This window comes from Anser cygnoides, chromosome 4 (assembly GCF_040182565.1).
Source record: "Anser cygnoides isolate HZ-2024a breed goose chromosome 4, Taihu_goose_T2T_genome, whole genome shotgun sequence".
NCBI lineage: Eukaryota > Metazoa > Chordata > Aves > Anseriformes > Anatidae > Anser > Anser cygnoides.
In genome coordinates, this window is record NC_089876.1 from 71,191,361 (window position 1) to 71,213,654 (window position 22,294).

The 22,294-nt window shown below is 41.2% G+C and overlaps 1 protein-coding gene across 9 annotated transcripts in view; it reads left to right on the plus strand.

Annotated features, from left to right (window-relative positions):
- Positions 1–22,294, plus strand: part of LOC106041235 (melanopsin-like) — a 58,724-nt gene that overhangs the window by 23,344 nt on the left and 13,086 nt on the right. For 8 of the 9 annotated variants that reach the window (XR_010831271.1, XM_048049446.2, XM_048049449.2 and 5 more), the window contains 6 exons: positions 8,547–8,689; positions 10,533–10,666; positions 12,024–12,227; positions 12,665–12,836; positions 14,583–14,738; positions 15,752–15,859. Coding sequence is in view for 8 of the 9 variants with exons in the window: in XM_048049446.2 (XP_047905403.2) it covers positions 8,556–8,689; positions 10,533–10,666; positions 12,024–12,227; positions 12,665–12,836; positions 14,583–14,738; positions 15,752–15,859 (908 nt within the window). In the remaining variant the exon portion in view is untranslated. Of the gene's footprint in view, positions 1–7,817; positions 7,893–8,546; positions 8,690–10,532; positions 10,667–12,023; positions 12,228–12,664; positions 12,837–14,582; positions 14,739–15,751; positions 15,860–22,294 lie in introns of those variants that run through there. The other variant, XM_066996374.1, reaches the window with a different exon arrangement.

Consider the following 22,294-nt stretch of genomic DNA (forward strand, 5'->3'; position numbering starts at 1 on the left):
CCTGGGCACATATAGCTCTTGTTATTTGGGGTGCTTTTGAGCATAGCATCAAGAACATTTTGAAGGTGTCCAAGAGGATGATATGGTCAGAGTCCCAGGGTTCACATTAAGCAGCTGGCTGTGCCACCGTGCAAGTCTGTGGGAGGTGGGAAGGGGAAGATGGACTTCACCCAGCTCAACTGAGTGTTAACAGCCTCTGGTGATAGGCTTTTACTTCCTTGATCTTCAGAAATGCTTAAGTCATGGTTGAGCTTGATTCTTTCAGGTTTTGCACTCTCAGGTTAGATTTGGGTGTGTTTAAATAGAATGCAGATTTCTGTAGGGGAAAACTTTCTGAAGACCTGGTTAATGATAGCTTTCTTGGTTATAAACCCACTGTTGTACTGGAACAGAATTATTCTCAGAAAATGTGCCTTTGATATCTTTGAAACTTCTGGTTGTGGAAAAAAAAAAACTTGCCTTGAGGGTTGGCTATAGGAACTTGGATTAAAGCAGTGAAAAAAAATGTGCTTGTTACTTGCCAATGCTTCTCCACAAATACACAAAAAAGAGTGACATTGTGTTCTTCCCAAGGCTGGGGTTTTGTTGGCATGCTTGGTTGAAAAACCTGTAAAATTTTGAGTACGCCATCACATTTGATAACCCCTGCCCAAGTGGTACAGATAAGGTTCAAACTGGAGCACAATTCAGCTGTACTTTTTTTATCATTTACTTAGAGAAGCAAATCTTATTTTATCAGCAGTTCTAGCAGCATGGCTCAGAATGTACACAGAAAGCATTGTCTGTGTGCTTTCCAGAATAGACTTTACATTTTAAGGTTCTGTCTCATCTCTAGAGAGATGAAAATATGCCTATGGAAAAACTAGATAGCTTTGTAACAAGCAGAAAGATATTAAAAATTTATTTACATTGACTTTTTTTGGTTACATCTGATTTCTGTTATTATTCTCATATGAAACATTTTTATATCATGTCTTATTACTTATAAAAGAGATGAATTATTCATACCCCGTGTTTACATTGACTAACAAGACCGGGTAGATAGACACCCGAGTTTGCTTACCTTGATATGATCATCTAACAGGTTTATTTGTTATTGTACACCCTCAGTGTACAGAGGGACTGGACAGGTTGGATTGATGGGCAGAGGCCAATGGGATGAGGTTCCACATGGCTAAGTGCCGGGGCCTGCACTTTGGCAACAACAACCTCATGTAGAGCTATAGGCTTGGGGCAGAGTGGCTGGAAAGCTGTGCAGAGGAAAAGGATCTGGGGGTGTTGGTCGATGCTCGCCTGAACATGAGCCAGAGTGTGTCCGGGTGGCCAAGAAGGCCAACAACGTCCTGGCCTGTGTCAGGAATAGTGTAGCCAGCAGGACCAGGGAGATGATCTGCACTCTGCTCTGGTGAGGCCGCACCTCGAGTACTGTGTTCAGCTTTGGGCCCCTCACTACAAGAAGGACGTCGAGGCCCTGGAGCGTATCCAGAGCAGGGCTACGAAGCTGGTGAAGGGCCTGGAGCACAAGTCCTGTGAGGAGCGGCTGAGGGAGCTGGGAGTGTTGTGTCTGGAGAAGAGGAGGCTCAGGGGAGACCTTATTGCTCTCTGCAACTGCCTGAAAGGAAGGTGTGGGGAGCTGGGGGTCAGCCTCTTCTCACAGATAACTAGTGATAGGACTAGAGGGAATGGCCTCAAGTTGCGCCAGGGGAGGTTCAGGCTGGAAATGAGGAGACATTTTTTCTCAGAAAGAGCAGTCAGGCATTGGAAGACGCTGCCCAGGGAAGCGGTGGAGTCCCTGTCCCAGGAGGTGTTTAAGGAAAGGTTGGACGTGGTGCTTAGGGACATGGTTTAGTGGGTGATATTGGTGGTAGGGTGATGGTTGGACCAGATGATCTTGGAGGTCTTTTCCAACCTTGATTATTCTATGATTCTATGCTTCTCATGTTATTGACAACTTATAAATAATTCATTTTTTTCTTGGCTTTATGTTTGGGTTGCGTTCTGCTGTGTTTTTTTTTTCTTTGAGATTTCCTACCCCCTCCCCCCCCCCCACACACACACAACTGTATGCTGTTAGATCGATCGCAAGTATGAGAAGTACAGATACCTAGAACTTGAAGAAAACATGTTTTTAAACATGATATCGTAAAGACTTATAGTCAAATTAATGGGAACTCATGTCAGGGAGACAGTTGGCATTATTTAAGTCTCTGCAGTGACCTAGTATTTGAGGCTCACAAACATGCCTTTGGTCATTTTTGTCTTGCTCCAGGCTGGGACTTGTGCGCTGAGTTTTTCTGGTGACACAACAGTATTCACAGTATTTGCCACAAATGAGCCTTGAAGTCAATTAAGAAATGATTTTTCTCATCTGGTTGTCCAGTTCAGTAACAGCCTAGAAGTACTTGCTGGAATGGATTTAATCAGATATATATTTTACTACAGCAAAAATTCTTGGGGTTTTCCCTAGATTATCAAATGTGATTTTTTTTTCTTTTTTTTTTCTTTTTTTTTTTTTCTGAAGTCACAAGTGAGCTGAAACAGGACTTCTTTAAAAATTCCTCTTTGGGCACTCAAACAAATCTGCATGGATAACTGCATACCCAGTTACAACTTCCCTCTCCAAGAAAAATACACAGATTGTAATTGCTCCTTCTTGTTCTCCTCCCTAGTTTTCTGTCCCCCTTTTTGCCTCTCTCTGTTTTCCCTGCAACCCTACTTTGCACTGTAGGGCTATGACTTCTGTATGTTTCTGTAAGCAAAGAACAGTGCAAACTTACAACCTCAGTCGGGATGAACACTAGCCTAGGTATGGACCAGATGTGTGATTTCTAGTGCTCAACTGCCTCTGCTAGCCGTCCTGTTGTACTAGGCACTGGCAGTTCCTCTCCTTGTTTGTCACTTTTGGATGAGATGCATCACATTCACAGTTCAGTTTGTTAAACCAATTGTCGTTTTGATCAAATGTGCGCTGTAAATGTGTTTGAGTGCTTCTGATGTTGGCATGTGAACCGATTGGAACAAATTGTGGAAGAGAAGCGTTGCCCAGTGACTGATAGGGAAAGTAACTTTTCCACTTGTGGATGTTTGTGGTTTGATTTGACTCTGCATGTCAAATTAATCCCTACTTACTCTATGGTGTTGTAGTTGCAGTACTATTAACCAGAACAAGAAAAGTTGTGGGTTATTTTTTAAATTATTTTTTAGTAATTAAAGCTATTTATATGATAGTGTTTTTAATGTTAAAATTATTAATATTTCCCATAATTATTTAATATTCATCAAGAATCTGTCCATCACTGGCTCTAGTAGAGTTACCACATAGCAACTATCTTCCATTTGCTGATTCAAGAATTCATACATACAAGATATTCATTAAGCCCCAAATTCTGTCATCATTTCAAACCAGGTGGTTCTTCATACTGAAATAACCCCTTACATGGACATTCAGTGAAATTACAAGGGACTTGGCAAATATTACCTGGTAGCTGTTTTTGTTCAACAAACTGCCTCAAAACCAAGTGCAGACTGACATGGGGATGGCTCCCATCCTATTATGCATAAATATTGTTGTTTTTTTTTTTCTTTAAATTTTCAAGTTGTGCCTGCATAGACATGAGTTTGTTGTTGTTTTGTTTTGTACAGTAAAGTTGTGTTCTGCTTTGTGAATCTGTGTAGCGGATGAGCACAGAGAAGCTGCTACACTGTTAATTCACTTTCTTGTTAGTGCACATTAATCCTCTATGTAAGCAATCCCTTACTTAAGCTCATTTTGCTGTAAATCATCTCTACAAGATGAGCTTATATCCATGACAAAAATCAGAGCATAACTAAGGCTTTATGTACTCTTATCCATGTAATGCCTATCACATCAGTGTTTCTGAATTTGATCCATTATTTCCTACCCCTACCCACTGAATCAGACCTGCCCTTTCTTTCCCATTTTAACCAAATATATTGCCTTCTGCATTGAAATCTTTATTAATCTCCCCAGCTGGGAGGCAGAAACAGATGGCTGTAATTATTTGGACATTGTTTTATCACTAAAAATCAAATTACAAAAGCTCTCGTAGAATAACTTTCCTCATCTGTTAAGTTTTCCATCTTTATTTTGGGAGAAATAGACCAAGTTTATTTTTATGTCTGGTGCCTGCTTCCTTTGCCAGCTAGTTGAGGGACAGCTGTTAATTGTTTATCCTCCATTTGCCTGCAGATCTGTTAGTTTCCCTGCCAAGAAAGCCCTCTAAACAGCCACGTAGGTGACAGCTGTTTGATGTTGTAGTCACATCGCATGTAAGAGTATGGCCACATTGTGATTTATGCGAGTTGTCAGGTCCAATATCTTGTACAGTCAAAATGCAAGTGATTGTAAGATTAATTTAGAAGGAGCCAAAGAAAGTGAGCACAGGATAGGCAAGTATGCCAGAAGCTGGCCCTGGTGCAATTACTGGCATTCTTCGTGGACTGCTTGTTTACATTTCTATTTTTGTGTGAAATAATCAGGTCATTATGGACAGTGTCTTTAAAATCTACACTCAGGAAATGGATGTGTCTTCAGCAGGGGACTTATGATTCAGTCTTAAGACCACAAAGGCAGAAGGCAAAGCCAACCTGGGGGAAAAATGGATAGGTGAAAACATCCCATGTGAGCCTTTGAAAATTCCCTTCACCCATTAAAGAGTGAATACATTTGCTGAACAAAACGTAATGTCTTCCTTCATTATCTCTTAAATCATGTCATCATGGAGAAGGACCCTGACTGGCTTATACAGAACAGGTTCTTCGTCCTTTTTTATGTGGCCATGATGATACAGAGCACCCACAAGCACAGTTCATTGGGCTAGTTGTGCTGAATCCAGAGCAGTCACACAACACCATAGCAGTGTGAAAAGCTCAAGCTGGGGGAAGCATCTTGCAGCACATCTTTAAACTTTGTTTTTGCAAGTTTTCCAACTGCATGCTCAGAGGGTCTAAGTTCACTGTTAATAAAATGAAAATACAGCCTGAAGTAAAACCACATAGTGTATTCCAGCAGTTAGCGAGCAATGGCAAGAGATGGATACAAAATATGTACTTTGCCAAATCTAAAACGTGAGACCCTTCCACTAGTATAAACCATTTTTTTCTTTTTTGCTCATTCATACCGGCTGACACTAACCATAATATCATGTTGGTGCTAAAAGAGAATAATATAAACCAACCCTGGTAAGACCACAACATTGACTGTACTGAACATGACCTGCTGTGCCTAGCTGCTGTTTTGGTTACTAAGTCATCTGGAAAATTTTGTAATGGTTACATTGGTTTTCTGAGGGTTGGGAAGAGTCACAGCAGTTTGGAATATTCTTTCATAGTTTAATTTTATTCTTACTACTCAGGAGAAAGTATAAGTACTGGAAAAATATATAGGGCTGTAACAGCTTTTGAGAATACCAGCAAAAGCAGCTTCTCATTACAGTGTATGACCAGGGCTTCAAATTTTTTTTTTGTTTCTAGTCCTCATCCTAATATAGTAAATATTTACATTAGCAAATATTCAGCTTGTTAATTGATATTACCATAAAGAACAGCTTCTCAGAGACAAGGTTGTAGGAAAAGCGAAAAGGCTTCCATGAATATCCTAAAGCCTTGTTTTTCTCCCATCGAGTTATTATGTGCTGAGAAAGGGTCTATATTAGAAAAGCAGCATTTGTTCAAGAGAATAGAGTTTAAATCCTCAACCTTAAGAGTATTTAAATCTTTTGCTTTTCTTTTTCTTTTGCTGAAGTCTGCCAAACCAGTGAAATATGTGACTAAAATGAGGTATAAAGTCTCTTTGACTAGCTTTGGAGCCATTTGTATTATTTTTTCCTGTTTTATTTAAGGAATTTGCAGTAGTTTAATGGAACTACTTTTTATAAAAGGTTAAGGCTTTCTGTTGGAAAAATACACATATGTATACACATATGCATCAGCACATTTATCTTCTTAGATCCATATTACAGTGTTATAAATGGTTTTGCCTTTATCAGCTTGTCACATTTTGTACAGCTGGATTCCAGCCACATACAGTTGTTATCAAGGAAGCACTGAGAGAGTGAATAAGTAGTCATCTTCTCATTCAGATCTTAATGTTGCTCTTGCTGCTGTTAACAGCAAAAACAGCTGTGATATTTTATGGCCTTCTCTGAAGGCAAGATACCTTCTCCAAACTTGTGTTCATCCAACAGCCCTCACTTTAGAGGTTTGCTGAGATCGCAGGCTTTGTGAAATCCCCAGTATTTACTGCCTTTCAGATTTCAGTCTGTAAGCATCACTAGTTTATGTTTTGTTCAGTACTGCCAGCAAACTGTCATCCGAGTTTACAAATTGTGACATTTTTCAGCTTTTAGACGCAGCTCACCACTAGTAGCTGAATAAATGGGGCTAGAGCATCCAAGTTGGCTTCTCCTCAGCAGAGAGATAAGGAGAGCCACCTTTGGGTGTGAACTATATTGCAGTTGGTTTCTCAAAAGAGTTTCTGCAACAGTGAGTTTCCATATGAAGAAGTAAAGCATAATATGTATGACAGGCAAGTACTTACTTGTCCTGAATCTTACCCCTCTGCATCGAGGTAAATCCTAAGCATGTTTAATAGATAAAAAGGAAAGGGAGAAAAAAAGTCTTTTGTTTTCTCACCCACTTTTAGCCTCTTTAGCCTGCGCTGCCATAAACAAGGCAGGGTTCTGATATAGTGCACACATTCTATTAAGAAGATTAGATCTGAGGGAAGAGGAGAGGAGTTTATCATGGATCTTTGCATGCCACAGCCCTGAAGTGGCCCAGACAGCATTCTTCTGAAAGCATGAAGCTACCTGTGCTTGCTGCCACCAAACAGCCATGATTATGTTTCCCCACTGGGCCAGCTTCCTATGTACTGCTTGCTCTTACACTACTAGCTCTCACCCCCCACCCCCTACTCCCACCCTTAAAAATGTAAGAAAGAAGAGAAATGTTTTTTTTTTTTTTTAAGAGAAATGCTATCTAGGGTGACATTTTTGCTTGCTGCTTAACCACTGGGAATGTCAGTGACACTCCTCATTGTGATTAACAACAGCAGATGCTTCCTTTGATTACTTTCTGCTACAGTAAGGATGATATTGCTGGTGCAGTGCCACTTTGGAGGATGCCATTTTTTTATGGGTAGAGTCTGCCAGACCACTGAGAAAGCCTGAAATCATCTTTCTGCTTTGAAGCAGTAATTTTTGTACGATTTAAGACACTGCTTCAGCACCAGGGACTTTGTTCTCACCATTTCTGCTCCATTGTTTTATGGATGCACAGGACATGCTATGCATCTCACTCCCTATTACTGAAAGCATCGTACACAATTAGCATGGTAATGCCCATGGCTAGAAAACTGCCGCTGTGCAAGGAAGGAGCTGATGTGCATGCGCTTCATAGGTAAGCGAGGAATAATAAAATGCAGAAAGGAGAAAAAGCAGTGCAGGAGATCATGGAAACTAGAAGGTAGAAACCACAGAGAATTCTCACCATTTCCAAACGGTCCCTTCAATATCTCCAGCTGGGTGACGTTTGTCATCTTGAACCTGTTCATCTTGAAGCTTGTTTACCTGACTTGGTAAATAAAAATTGCCACCAGGCTGGCGATTCGGATTCTACTCATTGATAACACTAATGAGAGCTGAGTGGATTAGCTGTAGGCTGTCCTGCCGCTGTGTTCAGCCAGTGGTAAGTCTGAATTTGTTTCAAAAAATACACAGTTGTCTTTCTTCACGCGCTGGTGATAAAGAGCAGTGAAAGAGGTGTCAAGGCTGTTTGATGTATTTGCACTTACACAGGCATTACTATAGCTGCTGTGTTTTTCCTCTGCTGTCCTGCCTTTCCCATGACGGTTTCCCAGTTTTTACATTACGGTAAGTCTGCACAGGCAGCTTGGGGGTATTTGGGCGATTTTAATGTTTGTAATTGTGAAGGCTGAGGGAGGGATTTCAGAAAAGCACAGTGTGGTTGAGGTTGGAAGTGACCTCTGGAGGTCATCTGGTCCAACCCACCTGTTTAAACAGGGCCACCTAGAACAGGCTGCCCAGGATCACTTCCAAGGAGGGAGACTCTGTGACCACTCAGGGCACCTTAGCAGTCTTCCAACAAACGTGAAAGTATGATGGGCTATTCCTTGTTGAACTGATCCTTGTGTTGTGTCAGCTAGCTCTGCACCCCAAAGTGTAGCAGTTACCTTTAGCACTTTTTATGTTAGCCTGTCTTTTCTTTTTTCACATCAGCACCAAAATGATTCCCTTAAAATTATTCCAGTCTGTTTTGCCTGTTGTTGCTGTTGTGGGTTTGTGTGTGTGTGTGTTCTGTTTTGTTCTGTAGTGGTAAACAAAACAATGAAGGCTACTTGAAGGACACTTGATTTACAGGGGATGTGATAACATCACAGATGTGTCTATTTGATTTGGAAGCGAGTGCTCTGCCTCCCTTCACCAGTTCAATGTGCTGAGCAAGTGTCCCCCGGAATACATGTTTTGAATGTGCTCAGTTCTCCTTTTCTTCTGTTTCCCATCCAGGATTTGAGCATGGCCACCCAGCCACACACTGTGACCAAGGCGGAGATCCCTGACCACGTTCTTTACACTGTAGGAACATGTGTTCTTGTTATCGGCTCTATTGGCATCATAGGAAACCTCCTAGTTCTCTATGCATTTTACAGGTATTTCCTTCACGGTTAATCTGACTTGCTTTGTAGTTTGTTTGTGCCTGTGGGCAGATGTTCTGCACTGATTTCCTCTTGGATTAAATCTCCAAGCAAAGGCTGATGGCATCAATGACATACACCCCACATGCATCCATGCACGTCACTGATATACTCCCACATAAATTACTCGTGTTTTAAGGAATCTAAGAAAATAAAGAAATAAATATACAGAACCTTGTTTTAGTAATACTTCTAATCAAAAATTTAAAGAAAAGTTTGATACTTTTAATAATAGAAACAGCAGTCCCTATGTTGCAGACTGCTTCACTCCCCCTGCAGAGTTTGCAGGTTATTTGACAAAAGATGATGCTCTTCCAATCAGCCTAGACTGTCCTGCAGCTAGAGTATGCAAAAAGCTCATGAAAAAAATAAATAGCTGCCTTCAACCCCAGTGTTGCTAGATTTCCAAATCCTTCTTGCTCGCTGTTTGCTGTCGTTATGCATTTTGATGCTGAGTGGGTCTACAATGACAGAAACACCAGTAGGGTTATGAATCAAGCTTTAGTTTACTATTCTTAAATGTTTAAGCTGAAAAAGTAAGTTTAGTTGATTTGAATAACTGGGTTTTATATGAGGGAGAAAATTGAATTTCTTGCAGCTGTAGATCACTTCATGATTTTTGCAGCACAAGCTCTCAATTTTTCTTGAAATTTGTTTGTTTTAGCTGGCAAAATGAAAGCGTTAAGCTGTCAAAGTAGAAAACTCTCCATAGGCAGATGAACACCTGCAAAGACGTGAGTTCTGCACCCCTCTCACCCAGTTATTGCAGACAGTTATGAAAGCCGTGACTTTGTTAGTCATCTCAACACTTCTGCAACTATCTTAATTTCTCAGTATTCATTTATTAATAAGAGGAAAGGAATTCCTGCTAGTTGCAAATATTGGTATTTCAGAAGCACATTTGAGAGGCCTCAATTGATTGGCTGAAGAAGGCACTCAGAAAAGAAAATTCATTTCAAGCTATTGAGAATTGCTGCATGCAGTTTCCAAGAATAAAGCTATTTATGAAGTCCTCTTTGCTTCCTATATTCAACAGAATGTGCAAAGATGCCTCTTTTTGTACCTGGCACTGTGAAAAGTCCTGAGTTCAAACTCTAGGTAACATGGCTTTTACTTCTCCATGCAAGCAAAACAGTTCCACTTTGAGGGACTAGCAGTTCAGCATTACACCTTCTCAGTATATTCATCAGAATTGCCAGCTGTAAGGTAAAGGTGAGGTGAACTCATGAATTAATGTACCTTGTGGGACTAATATTTGATCAGAACAATAAGGGAATATTCAACCATGTAACGCAAAGTAAGAGAGAGGTTCTTTATTCCATTACCAGTATCTTTTCTCCTCTTAGCCAGAGCCAAGGGTAGTCTCAAATACCAGTTGACGGATTCCTAAAAGGTTGTAACTCCAGATTACAAAAAGCAGGTTCTTCTGCTCTTTAACCTGTGTCAGAGCCTGGGTTTGCACTGTGCAGCGCATGCTTGGTGTTGGTGCTCTTACAGGGACCCTAGGAAAGAGGCAGACTGCTCTTCCCTGAACAAAGCCATATTTTTCAAAATAGCTGGAATTCTCCTCTGCTGGTTGAGGAAAGGATCCATTTTATCCCCCCTACATTTGTCAGTCACAATTTTGAAATGACTACATCTATAGTTGTAGTCACTGACAGGTGGCTGGCAATTGATGGTGGCAACCACCCACCCATTCCACCTGGAGAGTCTTTGTTTATGCTAGTAAGTAAGCTATGAACTTACTGATTGTTCATTTAGTCTATTTAAAGTCATGTGTTTCTCATCTGTTTTTAAGCAACAAGAAGCTGAGGACGCCCCAAAACTACTTTATAATGAATTTGGCTGTGAGCGACTTCCTGATGTCGGCTTCTCAGGCACCAATGTGCTTTGTCAACAGCTTGCACAGAGGGTGGATCCTTGGAGATATAGGTACTTTTCAACACTAGTTCATCCCTCAGCAGCTCCATACTGCCTGCATCCTGTTTTAGCCCTAACAGTCTAGGCTTGTGCAATGGAAAGAACTGAACAAGACTCTGTGGTGACAACCCAGGTGCTTGACATGATCGTTCCACATGATGGCACATATTTTGTGTCATCTTTATTTTGGAAAGAAAGTAGTCAACAACAACACGTAAATCAAGTGATTCTTTAGGTTGTAAGGGCAGATGCCATGGCTAAAGATGGGTAGAAAAATCTTATTAAGTCATAAATATTTTTTCTTATTAGTTTAAGAACAGGTAACCATTTAGAAATGTATGTTGATATCCACTAACATTCTCCGTAGGAATCTCACGCTTAATTAAAAGATTTAAATAACAATAGTCAGTTGAGGAGTGTCTGTGAATATAAACTCTGCAAATTTAAGGATATTTTCAGTCTTGCTTATGCCGTTAGGTAAAAGTAGACCACATCTTATTTACTTAGTATAAATTATCACACTGCCACAAATTAAACCATTGATTTAGGTTGAGTGGGATTTGGCCCTTAATTGGGGATTACTTTAAAAGTGTGCTTTAAGATTGAATTTGGTATTGCAGCTGTCTGCCATTCCTCATGGGATATTGCCTGGAACCACATGGGGTGACACCAGATCTCAAGTAGTGAGGGATCATTTAACACAGGTTTCTGAATCAGGTTTGGTACAGTGTAACTCCACAACTTTTCATCTGCTAGTCCAATGGCTGAGTGCAAAGAGGAGGGGAAAATCTTTTTCAGTTAAAATATATATATATATATAAATAAATATAAAATATAAATATTTTATTAAGTGCTGCAATTAATAGGAGCTGGAGCTGTGTTTTACAGCTAGTCTTTTAGCCATCAAATTTAAACTGCTCCTACATTTTGAAGCCGTATAAACCAAAGTCATTTTCTGAGACATCCATTTGTCATTAGCAGACAGATATCTGCTGTAGCCTGTTAAGATCAATATATTGGGCAACAGTCCAGGAAAAAGTAACATTAATTAGATTGGATTTTCTTTGAGGCAGTTTTCCATTGACAAAAGGTTCCCAGCTGCAGCCCACGGTGGAGAGTAGGACTCGTTAACATGTACGTTTGTATTTTATTAACATTTGTGTTTTTCCTAATGAACACTTAATAATTATGCAATTGTGAGGCTAAGAAAATTCTTTTAATGGGAGAGAATCTCTGAGCCAAGTTAAACTCCTCCCCCACCCCTCCCCCCCCCAAAAAAAGTAAATAAATTTGTCATGTCAGACTGTGAGAGAAAACAAATATCTGTTTAAGAGAAGAAAAAAACTGACATTGCCATTTTCTGCTTCAGGTTGTGACTTGTATGCTTTCTGTGGAGCACTCTTTGGAATAACCTCGATGATGACCCTGTTAGCTATTTCTGTTGACCGCTACCTGGTGATCACCAAGCCCCTGCGATCCATCCAGTGGACCTCAAAGAAACGCACCATGCAGATCATTGCTGCCGTGTGGCTGTACTCATTGGGGTGGAGTGTGGCCCCACTCTTCGGGTGGAGTATGTCATCTGCTTGCTCTCTCTTCTAGTGTTCCCTGCACGGTCTGTATTGCCTTGCTCAGGATATGAAAAAATAAGATTTCAGAAAAGCTCTCGAATGGATGCATAGATACTGCCTTGTGGTTTGCTGTCATACCATATTATCTACGTTTATTGCAGTGCAGTGCCCTGGTTTTTTGTTTGTTTTTGTTTTGCCCTGGGCTCTGTTCAAGAAGATCAAGCTGCAGACTGTGATTTAGGTATACCTGAGAGTCTGGCAGTCAGGACCATTTCTCCATGTGTGCACTTGCATTCTCAGATCACGCATTATAATACAGCCAACATAGCTCTCGACTATCTGTACAGCAGGACATTTATTTTGATCACTCAGTTGTTGGATTGGTGACTAAACAAGCTTTAGGCATATGTGCAAATAACATATTCTATGTATTTCATAGGTTCCTATGTGCCTGAGGGCTTGATGATTTCCTGTACATGGGACTATGTAACCTACTCCCCTGCAAACAGAAGTTACACCATGATTTTATGCTGCTGCGTATTTTTTATTCCCCTGATAATAATATTCCATTGCTACTTATTTATGTTCCTGGCCATAAGAAGTACTGGCAGGTAAGCTGAAATACGTAAAACTCCTTTTTTCTTGTATTAGAAGATTTTCTCAAAGTAGGATGCAGTTAAATCTGAATCTAAAATTCATCTGAATTGAAATTGAAGATAAAGTGGCAGAGTTAAACTAACTAAGTAAAGTTAACTAACAGCTGCAGCTGAAGAAATAATTTTGCCAGTGTAAAAAATGGAAAGGGATATGCATTTTGGAGTAGAGGACAAAGTAGTCTCAGGTAGTTCTAATCTTAGCCCAGAGTGTGGTAATTAATAGTACTTCAGATAATTTGATAGTTTTGATGTTTTGTATTTGAGATCTGCAATAAAAGGAACATGATTCCTGTGCACTCAAGTATGGTTGTCAGCCCCAAGGGTCATCCTAAATAGTATGTAGTAATGGGAGCATCACCTACCTGTGATCTGCTCTATAAGTGTAACAGTCCTCAGATTTTTGACACCTTTATTTAAGACAGGCATCCCAGAAAACCCTGTGCTTCACTAAAGCAGATAAACACCCCCACACACAAAATTTGGCTATGTTTGTTAGGACTCTTTGTTGGTTTTTTTTCCTCCTCCAAAAGCCTTGGTTTATATTTGTAGGGTTGAAGTAATAATTCAGGAGGGTGCTAGATCTGTAAAGGAATTTCATTTTGTCAGCTTGTTTTCTCTAATGAGAATATTACTTGTCTGTTGTCTGATCCAACACCGTCTGAAGTTGTGAGCCCTTCTTGCAGTGTCATCACCTCCAGTGGCTTATTTCTATGCCTATTTGCAAGCACTTGTTGAAGTTATTTGGGTGTTTTTACTTGGCAAAGGCTATTACAAACATGTAGCTATATATCTAAATTGAAGTTCTTACTGAACTCTATTTCTGGCCTTGTGGTTTTTTTGTTGTTGTTTGTTGTTTGTGTGCTCTATGTTTACACATCTGATACCAAATGAAAGGAGGAAAGATTGCATCCTTAACACAGTGTCCATGAAGCACAGTGTCCATAAGATTTTTTCTATGCCTTTCACTCACAATACAGTAAACTCACTTTATAGGTATGGTCACAGTATATCAGGAGGCAGTTTGTTACCCTGCTGGCTGGTAATTATTGTCTTCAACTTGAAATAGGTCTTCCTTTAACAACACTGATATATAAAAGTTATTTCTATGATAAATGATATAAAATTACTTTATTTTTATTTATTTATTTATTTTAATTAAAGCCTAGGGTGTTTTTCTGATGTGTGAAGAGGAATCGATGTGAGGCTTTTTGGCAAAAATATTTTGATAAAACTGTTAGTGAGTAAACCTGCAGGGAAGTAAAAATGTCTCCCTAAGTGTTTTGGGCTGTGTTCCTCAGAGTAGTGAGGCTATTCCAGCACACGTTACTCAGTAAACTGGACTTTCTCCCTTGAAAATGAAAAGTCATCAGATTTCATTTTTGCATCCAACTGTGCTTTTCCTTGCTTCACCTCTGAGAGCAACGAGGGGTAGGGGATATCTGTGTGTCAGCATAAGGACATGTCAGCCCCACTCTGTAGTCCCAGTGGTTTCTCTAGCTCAGTCCCACAGGCAGACTACATTAATTATGTTCTAGATTTTTAACTATCAGAGGACAAAAGAAGAGTGAAAGCAGGAAAGATGAAATCTGCTTCATTTTGCACACATGCAAAATGCATTAGAGACATTGCACCTAGCTTCTTCACAGGACGGTGCTGATGTATCTGTGTGTGTTTTGTTTTGTTTTGTTTTTTTCCTTACAGAGATGTTCAAAAGCTAGGATCCTGCAGCCGAAAATCCTACCTCTCTCAGTCCATGAAGAATGAATGGAAATTGGCCAAAATTGCTTTTGTGGTCATCATTGTGTATGTCTTGTCCTGGTCTCCATATGCTTGTGTCACTTTGATTGCCTGGGCAGGGTAAGTGGAAACATAATTCAAAAAAGCAGTTATACCAAAATGTTTATATGATTAGCATTCCTTTTTTTGGAAAGGCTTTAAGTAGTTATTAATTAGAGGTGATGCTGTGCCCTTTTCTGAATCATAGAATAATCTAGGTTGGAAAAGATCTTAAAGATCATCAAGACCACCCATCAACTTGACCTACTAAGTTCCATCACTAAACTATGTCCCTTAGTGCCACCACTGTCATTGTACCACAACTATATCCTTGTGCATAAATTCAGCAAAGGGGTTATTTGTCTAGTTCTTGTGTGCGTTTTTAATTATGATGCTTTATCTGTTATTTTTGGTACACATTATTTCCTCTTCCCCATGATACTTTTCTTGCATGAATTCTGGTTTCATGGAGGAGTTACCTCTTTTCTCGCCTAATAAAGGGAACCTATTGTCTTGTCTTGCATGCACTATTCCACCGACATTAGTTGTAATTATCCTGCACTTGTGTTGATCACATGTGACAAAGAATCACTGTTGATGTTTGTAGGGTATCCAAAAATATATATTTTTAAAAAATAAAGAAGTAAATCGTGACTATCTGGGAAAAGAGTTTGGCAATAAGAAATAAACCAGAATAAAAATTAAAATCTTCTAGCAAAAGCATCCGTACTGCACAGTAATGGGTGTCAGTGACCCAGCTGTAAATGCTACAGAAGGAAGAGAAAACTCAAAGTAGTTGTATGAATAGACCCATTATAGACTTCAAGCTTCCACAGTCAGTCACATGGTTATCCCTGAATAGATAACTGATTACTTACATGTCTTTCACCTCTTCCAAATAAATGAAACCAAGTATAAACTGTCAAAAGCAAGCCTTTCATCTGAGCAAATAATGAGTTTGAAACATTAACTTTTCAGCAGTATTTCTTACCACAAGACCACAAAGCAAAAGCAGTCAAAAAGAGCGATATGTTTCAGTAAGTTAGTATTAATCCATGGCATAGCTCCCTGTAATGATTTTTCCTTTGTTTTAGCCGAGGCAACACACTAACTCCGTATTCCAAATCTGTGCCAGCTGTTATTGCCAAAGCTTCTGCAATCTACAACCCCATCATATATGCAATAATTCACCCGAGATACAGGTACAGTAAGCGCATAGGTATGTTTACAACTCTGCGTGCAAAGGTGCTTTTTAAAATGAACAAACAACCCCCATTTCTTCAACCTTGCCCTGTGCAGTGCATGCTCCAACCCATGGATGCTAGTGGTCAGACCGTGCCCTGTGTCCATCTGGTACAGGGGGGACTAAACTGCACGTGGAGCTCCAGATGTGGCCTCAAGAGTGGCCCGCAGAGGGTATCAGTCCCTCCCTTCACTTTTCTTTCCCCTCACATCTCTGCTCTGATGGGGCTGCATGTCACCGCAGCTAATGGGAGGACATGGTGGTGCTCAGGGTCATCTCTTGCCATATCAGCTAAAGAGCACTCTACAGACAATGGGTCACAACCAGTGTGGCCTATAAATCATGTCATCAAGTTGATGCAAATGTTCAAAACTTGGTTCTCTGAAGCTTCAGTACTAACTGATTTGGGGAAAAACTCTGTAAGAAGCAAATAGTATCTTCACAGACATTCTGTGCCAAGTGAGTGCTCTAAGAAGCTGATAATGCAGGTGGAGATCCCTGGAAATGAGAGAGGTTTTCAAATATTCTGAATATACTGCCTTTTGGTTAGCAGGCTTTCTAACTTTGGTCAGTAAGTATTTATCTTCAAAAAGTAAAGCAAACATTTCTGAAATACTCTCCTTTGTGGAAAGAAGTCTATTCCAAAAGCTCAATTTTCATATTTATTTTGTTGTGACAGATAAACTTTTGGAGAGCCTTTCCATTCTTTGCCTTTACCAAAAATATTAGCATTAACTTATATATATATATATATATATATATATATATATAATGTTTCACAATACACTAATATGGTTGACTGGGCAAAATGTACATATTTTTACAGATATCAATTACTATATGTTTTAACACAGAAAACTGTGCTAGCCCAGCACAACTTCACTTACAAATACCCAAACACTGTTCAGTCTCAACCAGCTGCATGGTTAGCTAACTGTTCTTTCCTTTTTAGTTCTTTCTTAACTCTCTCACAGACAGTGAATCAGTTTCTGAGCCTAAAGGTATGAGTTATGCTTTTTGTCCTGGTCCTTTGCAGTTTGTTCCCACTGAGGTGAGGTAACAGTGAGTTGTACAAAAAATATCTGTATGTTGTCGAATTGATAGGAAACCTACAAGGATAAGTGAATAGAATGATAAGTTAATACCCCATAAAAAACACCTCCAATGAATCAGACACCTTTTCCTTCTCAGAAGAAGGTTCATTATAATCTCCATTAATAACTTCTTTACAGCTCTCCAACATCCCAGTGGGTCTCTAAGAGACCAGCCTTCTCCAGTGTTTAGGAAAAGTGTGAGAAGTAATCACCTTGCATTGCAGAAAGGTCACCCATTTTTGTCCTCATTGTATAAAAGACTGAAATAATGCTCTTTGGTCTATCTAGGACCTGGAGATGTGTAGTATGGACACATCAAAATTACTGTCTCTTCAGTTGTGTGGTCCTAAAAGGATTTATAAAATTCTTTTGCAAGAGAATGAGACAGCATAGTGCTCTGCTGAATGGTTTCAAACAAGGACAAACTTACTCAGTGCATCCCGGAGAATGACCATTTTTGAAAGCAACGTTTTTATTTAGAAATGCTCTTCCAGATTCAGCTGAGAAACATGTTCAAGAAGTGGCAAAGTCAGTCACACCTATTAAAGCTTCTAAACTACTTTCCAAAAAGGCAGCAAAATATTTAGCGATGTGATAAATCTTTGGAGGAAAAGAGAGGGATGCCATGGAGATAAATGTAGAATTGCCACTAGATGGCAGGGTTGGTCATCTGCACAAGGTCTGTCTAGCCCGTGAAGTGGAAAATTTGCTGTTATATTGCCCGAAACTGTGATTTTGGAGCTGGAACATAGAGAGCTAATTGTTTTAAATATCTGATGAATGAAGGTGTGGTTGTAAATAAACAAACAAACCTTAAAGCTTTTTAGAAAGCTAAAAGAAATATACCCAGAAATGGTGACAACACGTATCTTGGTCATACAAGATATCTGCTACCTTAACTAAGACTTTTGCATCCTCCAAAAGACCTGAGTCCATTTTAGCTTTTGAAGGTTAAAGAGTATTTTAGTTTAGAATGGAGAATGACTGCTCTCCCATGGCTTGCAGGAGTTTAATGAGAAGATATGCGTGGATGTCTGACACATTTTGAACCTGGTATTATTTTCCTGAATCACAGCTGTTGTGTTCAGTAATTCTAAACCATATCCCTAAGCTCTACATCTAAACGTCTTTTAAAGACCTCCAGGGATGGTGACTCCACCACCTCCCTGGGCAGCCTGTTCCAATGCTTAATAACCCTTTCGGTAAAGAAGTACTTCCTAACATCCAACCTAAAACTCCCCTGTCGCAACTTTAGCCCATTCCCCCTCGTCCTGTCACTAGGCACGTGGGAGAATAGACCAACCCCCACCTCTCTACAGCCTCCTTTCAGGTAATTGTAGAGAGCGATGAGGTCGCCCCTGAGCCTCCTCTTCTCCAGGCTGAACAAGCCCAGCTCCCTCAGCCGCTCCTCGTAAGACTTGTTCTCCAGACCCCTCACCAGCTTGGTCGCCCTTCTCTGGACTCGCTCGAGCACGTCCATGTCCTTCCTGTAGCGAGGGGCCCAAAACTGAACACAGTACTCGAGGTGCGGCCTCACCAGAGCCGAGTACAGGGGCACAATCACTTCCCTCGACCTGCTGGCCACACTGCTTCTTATACAGGCCAGGATGCCGTTGGCCTTCTTGGCCACCTGAGCACACTGCTGGCTCATATTCAGCCGACTATCCACCAATACTCCCAGGTCCTTCTCGGCCAGGCAGCTTTCCAGCCACTCATCTCCCAGCCTGTAGCTCTGCTTGGGGTTGTTGCAGCCCAGGTGCAGGACCCGGCACTTGGCCTTGTTGAACTTCATGCAGTTGACCTCAGCCCATCGCTCCAGCCTATCCAGATCCTCCTGCAGAGCCTTCCTGCCCTCGAGCAGATCGACACACGTACTTAGCTTGGTGTCATCTGCAAACTTACTGAGGGTGCACTGGACGCCCTCATCCAGATCATCGATAAAGATATTAAAGAGGACCGGCCCCAGTACCGAGCCCTGGGGGACTCCACTAGTGACCGGCCTCCAACCAGATTTGACTCCATTCACCACAACTCTCTGGGCCCGGCCATCCAGCCAGTTTCTAACCCAGCGAAGCGTACGCCAGTCCAAGCCCCGAGCAGCCAGTTTCTTGAGGAGAATGTTGTGGGGAACGGTGTCAAAAGCCTTACTGAGGTCAAGGTAGACCACGTCCACAGCCTTTCCCTCATCCACCAAGCGCGTCACTTGGTCATAGAAGGAGATCAGGTTCGTCAAGCAGGACCTGCCTTTCATAAACCCATGCTGACTGGGCCTGATCGCCTGCTTGCCCTGCAAGTGCCGCGTGATGACCCTCAAGATAATCTGCTCCATGAGCTTCCCCGGCACTGAGGTCAAACTGACAGGCCTATAGTTCCCCGGGTCTGCCCTCCGGCCCTTCTTATAGATGGGCGTCACATTGGCTAGCCGCCAGTCAACCGGGACCTCCCCCGATAGCCAGGACTGCCGATAAATGATGGAAAGCGGCTCGGCCAGCTCCTCCGCCAGTTCTCGCAGTACCCTCGGGTGGATCCCATCCGGCCCCATCGACTTGCGCACATCCAAGCTCCGTAGCAGGTCGCCAACCATTTCCTCATGGATAGCGAAGGCCACATCCTGCTCCCCATCCCCTTCCACCAGCTCAGGGCACTGGGTGTCCGGAGAACAACCGGTATTGCCGCTAAAGACTGAGGCAAAGGCGGCATTAAGCACCTCAGCCTTTTCCTCATCCTTAGTAACTAGGTTTCCCCTCGCATCCAGTAAAGGATGGAGATTCTCCCTAGTCCTCCGTTTCGCGTTGATGTATTTGTAAAAGGATTTTTTGTTGTCTTTAATGGCAGTAGCCAGGTTGAGCTCCAGATGAGCTTTGGCCTTTCTAATTTTCTCCCTGCACAGCCTCGCTACATCCTTGTAGTCCTCCTCAGTGGCCCGCCCTTTTTTCCAAAGATTATAAACCCTCTTTTTCTGCTAAGCTCCAGCCGCAACTCTCTGTTGAGCCAGGCCGGTCTTCTTCCACGCCGGCTCATCTTTGGGCACGTGGGGACGGACCGCTCCTGTGCCATCACGATTTCCTTCTTGAGGAGCGCCCAGCCTTCCTGGACTCCTCTGCCCTTCAGAACCGCCTCCCAAGGGACTCGGCCAACCAGCGTCCTGAGCAGCTCAAAGTCAGCCCTCCGGAAGTCCAAGACAGCAGTTTTACTGGTCCCCTTCCTGGCCTCGCCAAGAATAGAGAACTCTACCATTTCGTGGTCACTCTGCCCCAGACAGCTTCCGACCACCACATCTCCCACCAGTCCTTCTCTGTTTGTGAAGAGAAGGTCTAGCGGGGCACCACCCCTGGTAGGTTCACTGACCAGCTGCGTCAGGAAGCTATCTCCCACGCTCTCCAGAAACCTCCTAGACTGCTTTCTCTGTGCCGTGTTGTGTTTCCAGGATATGTCCGGGAAGTTGAAGTCCCCCACGAGGACAAGCGCCGACGATTTTGCAACTTCTGTCAGTTGCCTATAAAACTCCTCATCCGTCTCCGCATCCTGGTTCGGCGGTCTATAGCAGACCCCCACCAGGATGCTAGCCTTGCCGGCCTTCCCACCTTATATTGTTTTTACAAATGTGTATTTTCAAAGCAGATACCATATATTGTACTGCTTCAGTTACTCTTTTCCTACCAGCATTGGCTTTTCCATGTAAGGCTGTATTAAGAAAAAAGGCTCATGCCAGAACAGGATTTCAGAGACTCTCTTCATTTTTTGGCCCTGCTTCTTAATTTGTATTTCAAGACATATCAACAACAGAAGTGTTTATGCAGTTGTTGTGAAGATATTTTATAGACTTGGGAGTCATCCAGTCAGGAAAAGGAGTAATGTTGTGTCCCTTGTGATGAAACAAGCATGCAGCTTTAAGACTGAAAAAGCAGCTACATTTTGCCAACAAGTCAGCTGGTGAAAATATGTTGGCAGGACCAATTTTGCTTTAACAGTGAGTAATGAGTATGTATGTAAAGATCAACATTTCTGGATAGTTTCTGAATCTTCTAATCTTTCACATTATGCCTTTAAAGTAATTTATCCGATAATATCCTTAATGGACTAGTCTGTTCAGGCCCAAGAGTCAAGGGTTTGGCAGGGGTAGTAGTAAATTGCAGTTTTGCATTGGAACTACTGAACTGTGTTAAATCTGATTTCTTTTTGAAATCTTACTTGAAAACAGTACTTAGAAATCAGGATCTAAAGAGTTCAGGTACAGATAAAAATGACAGTGTAATGCTACCAAAGCAGGCTGCTATTTTGCACAGAGAATTGCTGGTGCTGCATCTTAATATCTCGACAAATCAAATGAACCCTTTTGTGGGATTTCTTTACAATAAAAAAAGTATGTTACAATGAATGTAACTGAAAATGCAATGTGGATCTCTGTGCTAACACTTGGCTTTTGAGAACTGAGAAGTTCTTAGAGGTTGTTATATAAGCCTCCACCCACCAATTCCTACCAGTAAAAACTAACAAGCAAACAAACAAAAAACATCTGGAACATCGCTGAAACTAACAAATATGTTAAAGTAAGTAAAAGCATACAAACCTTAATTTCATGAAATGCTGTTCTGTGAGGGAAGAAAATTTCATTCCTTTAACAACCTGTATTTGAACTCTAGAGAACATTGCTTGACTGTGTTAGTTATTGCAGGAACTCCCTTAGATTTTGGAAGTTTTAGGTTTTGTAATCTTCATTCGTAGTAAAAAGGGAAATTCTGCATCACTGTGTCAAACTGCTTGCAATCAAGACCCAGTTTTATTTGTTCAAAATTGCTACATCAAAAATAACTGAATAATCATGAATAATTTTGATTTGCGGTATTTTCTCTAAAAGCTGTTTGCAATTACAGTATATTTGACTTCAGATGATTCTTTTGTTTTAGAGTAATTCAAAAATGTCATTAAATAAGCACCTCAGGTTTATACCTATTTTGTGTTTTACATATATAGTATTAAAACCCCTTCCAAAATCCTCAGCCTACAAAATAATCCTCAACAGTCCTTTCAAATACCAGTCAAATCAAAACTCTGGTCCCTCAAGACATCAAACATATATGTTGCCCCTGAAAATTCACCATCAGACATCGATTCCTTGAACCTCCAGTGTGAGGAAGTCTCTTCACGAAATCCCACTTAACTAACAGGATGGGATGTTTTGCACCAAGCTGAAGTTATTGAATAGTTTACAGCCCCACACAGACTGTCTTTTTCTTCTCCAGCACCATGGAGGCAGCCTCGAGCATCCCCAGCAGCTCAGTGTAGCTCTGCCAGCAGTC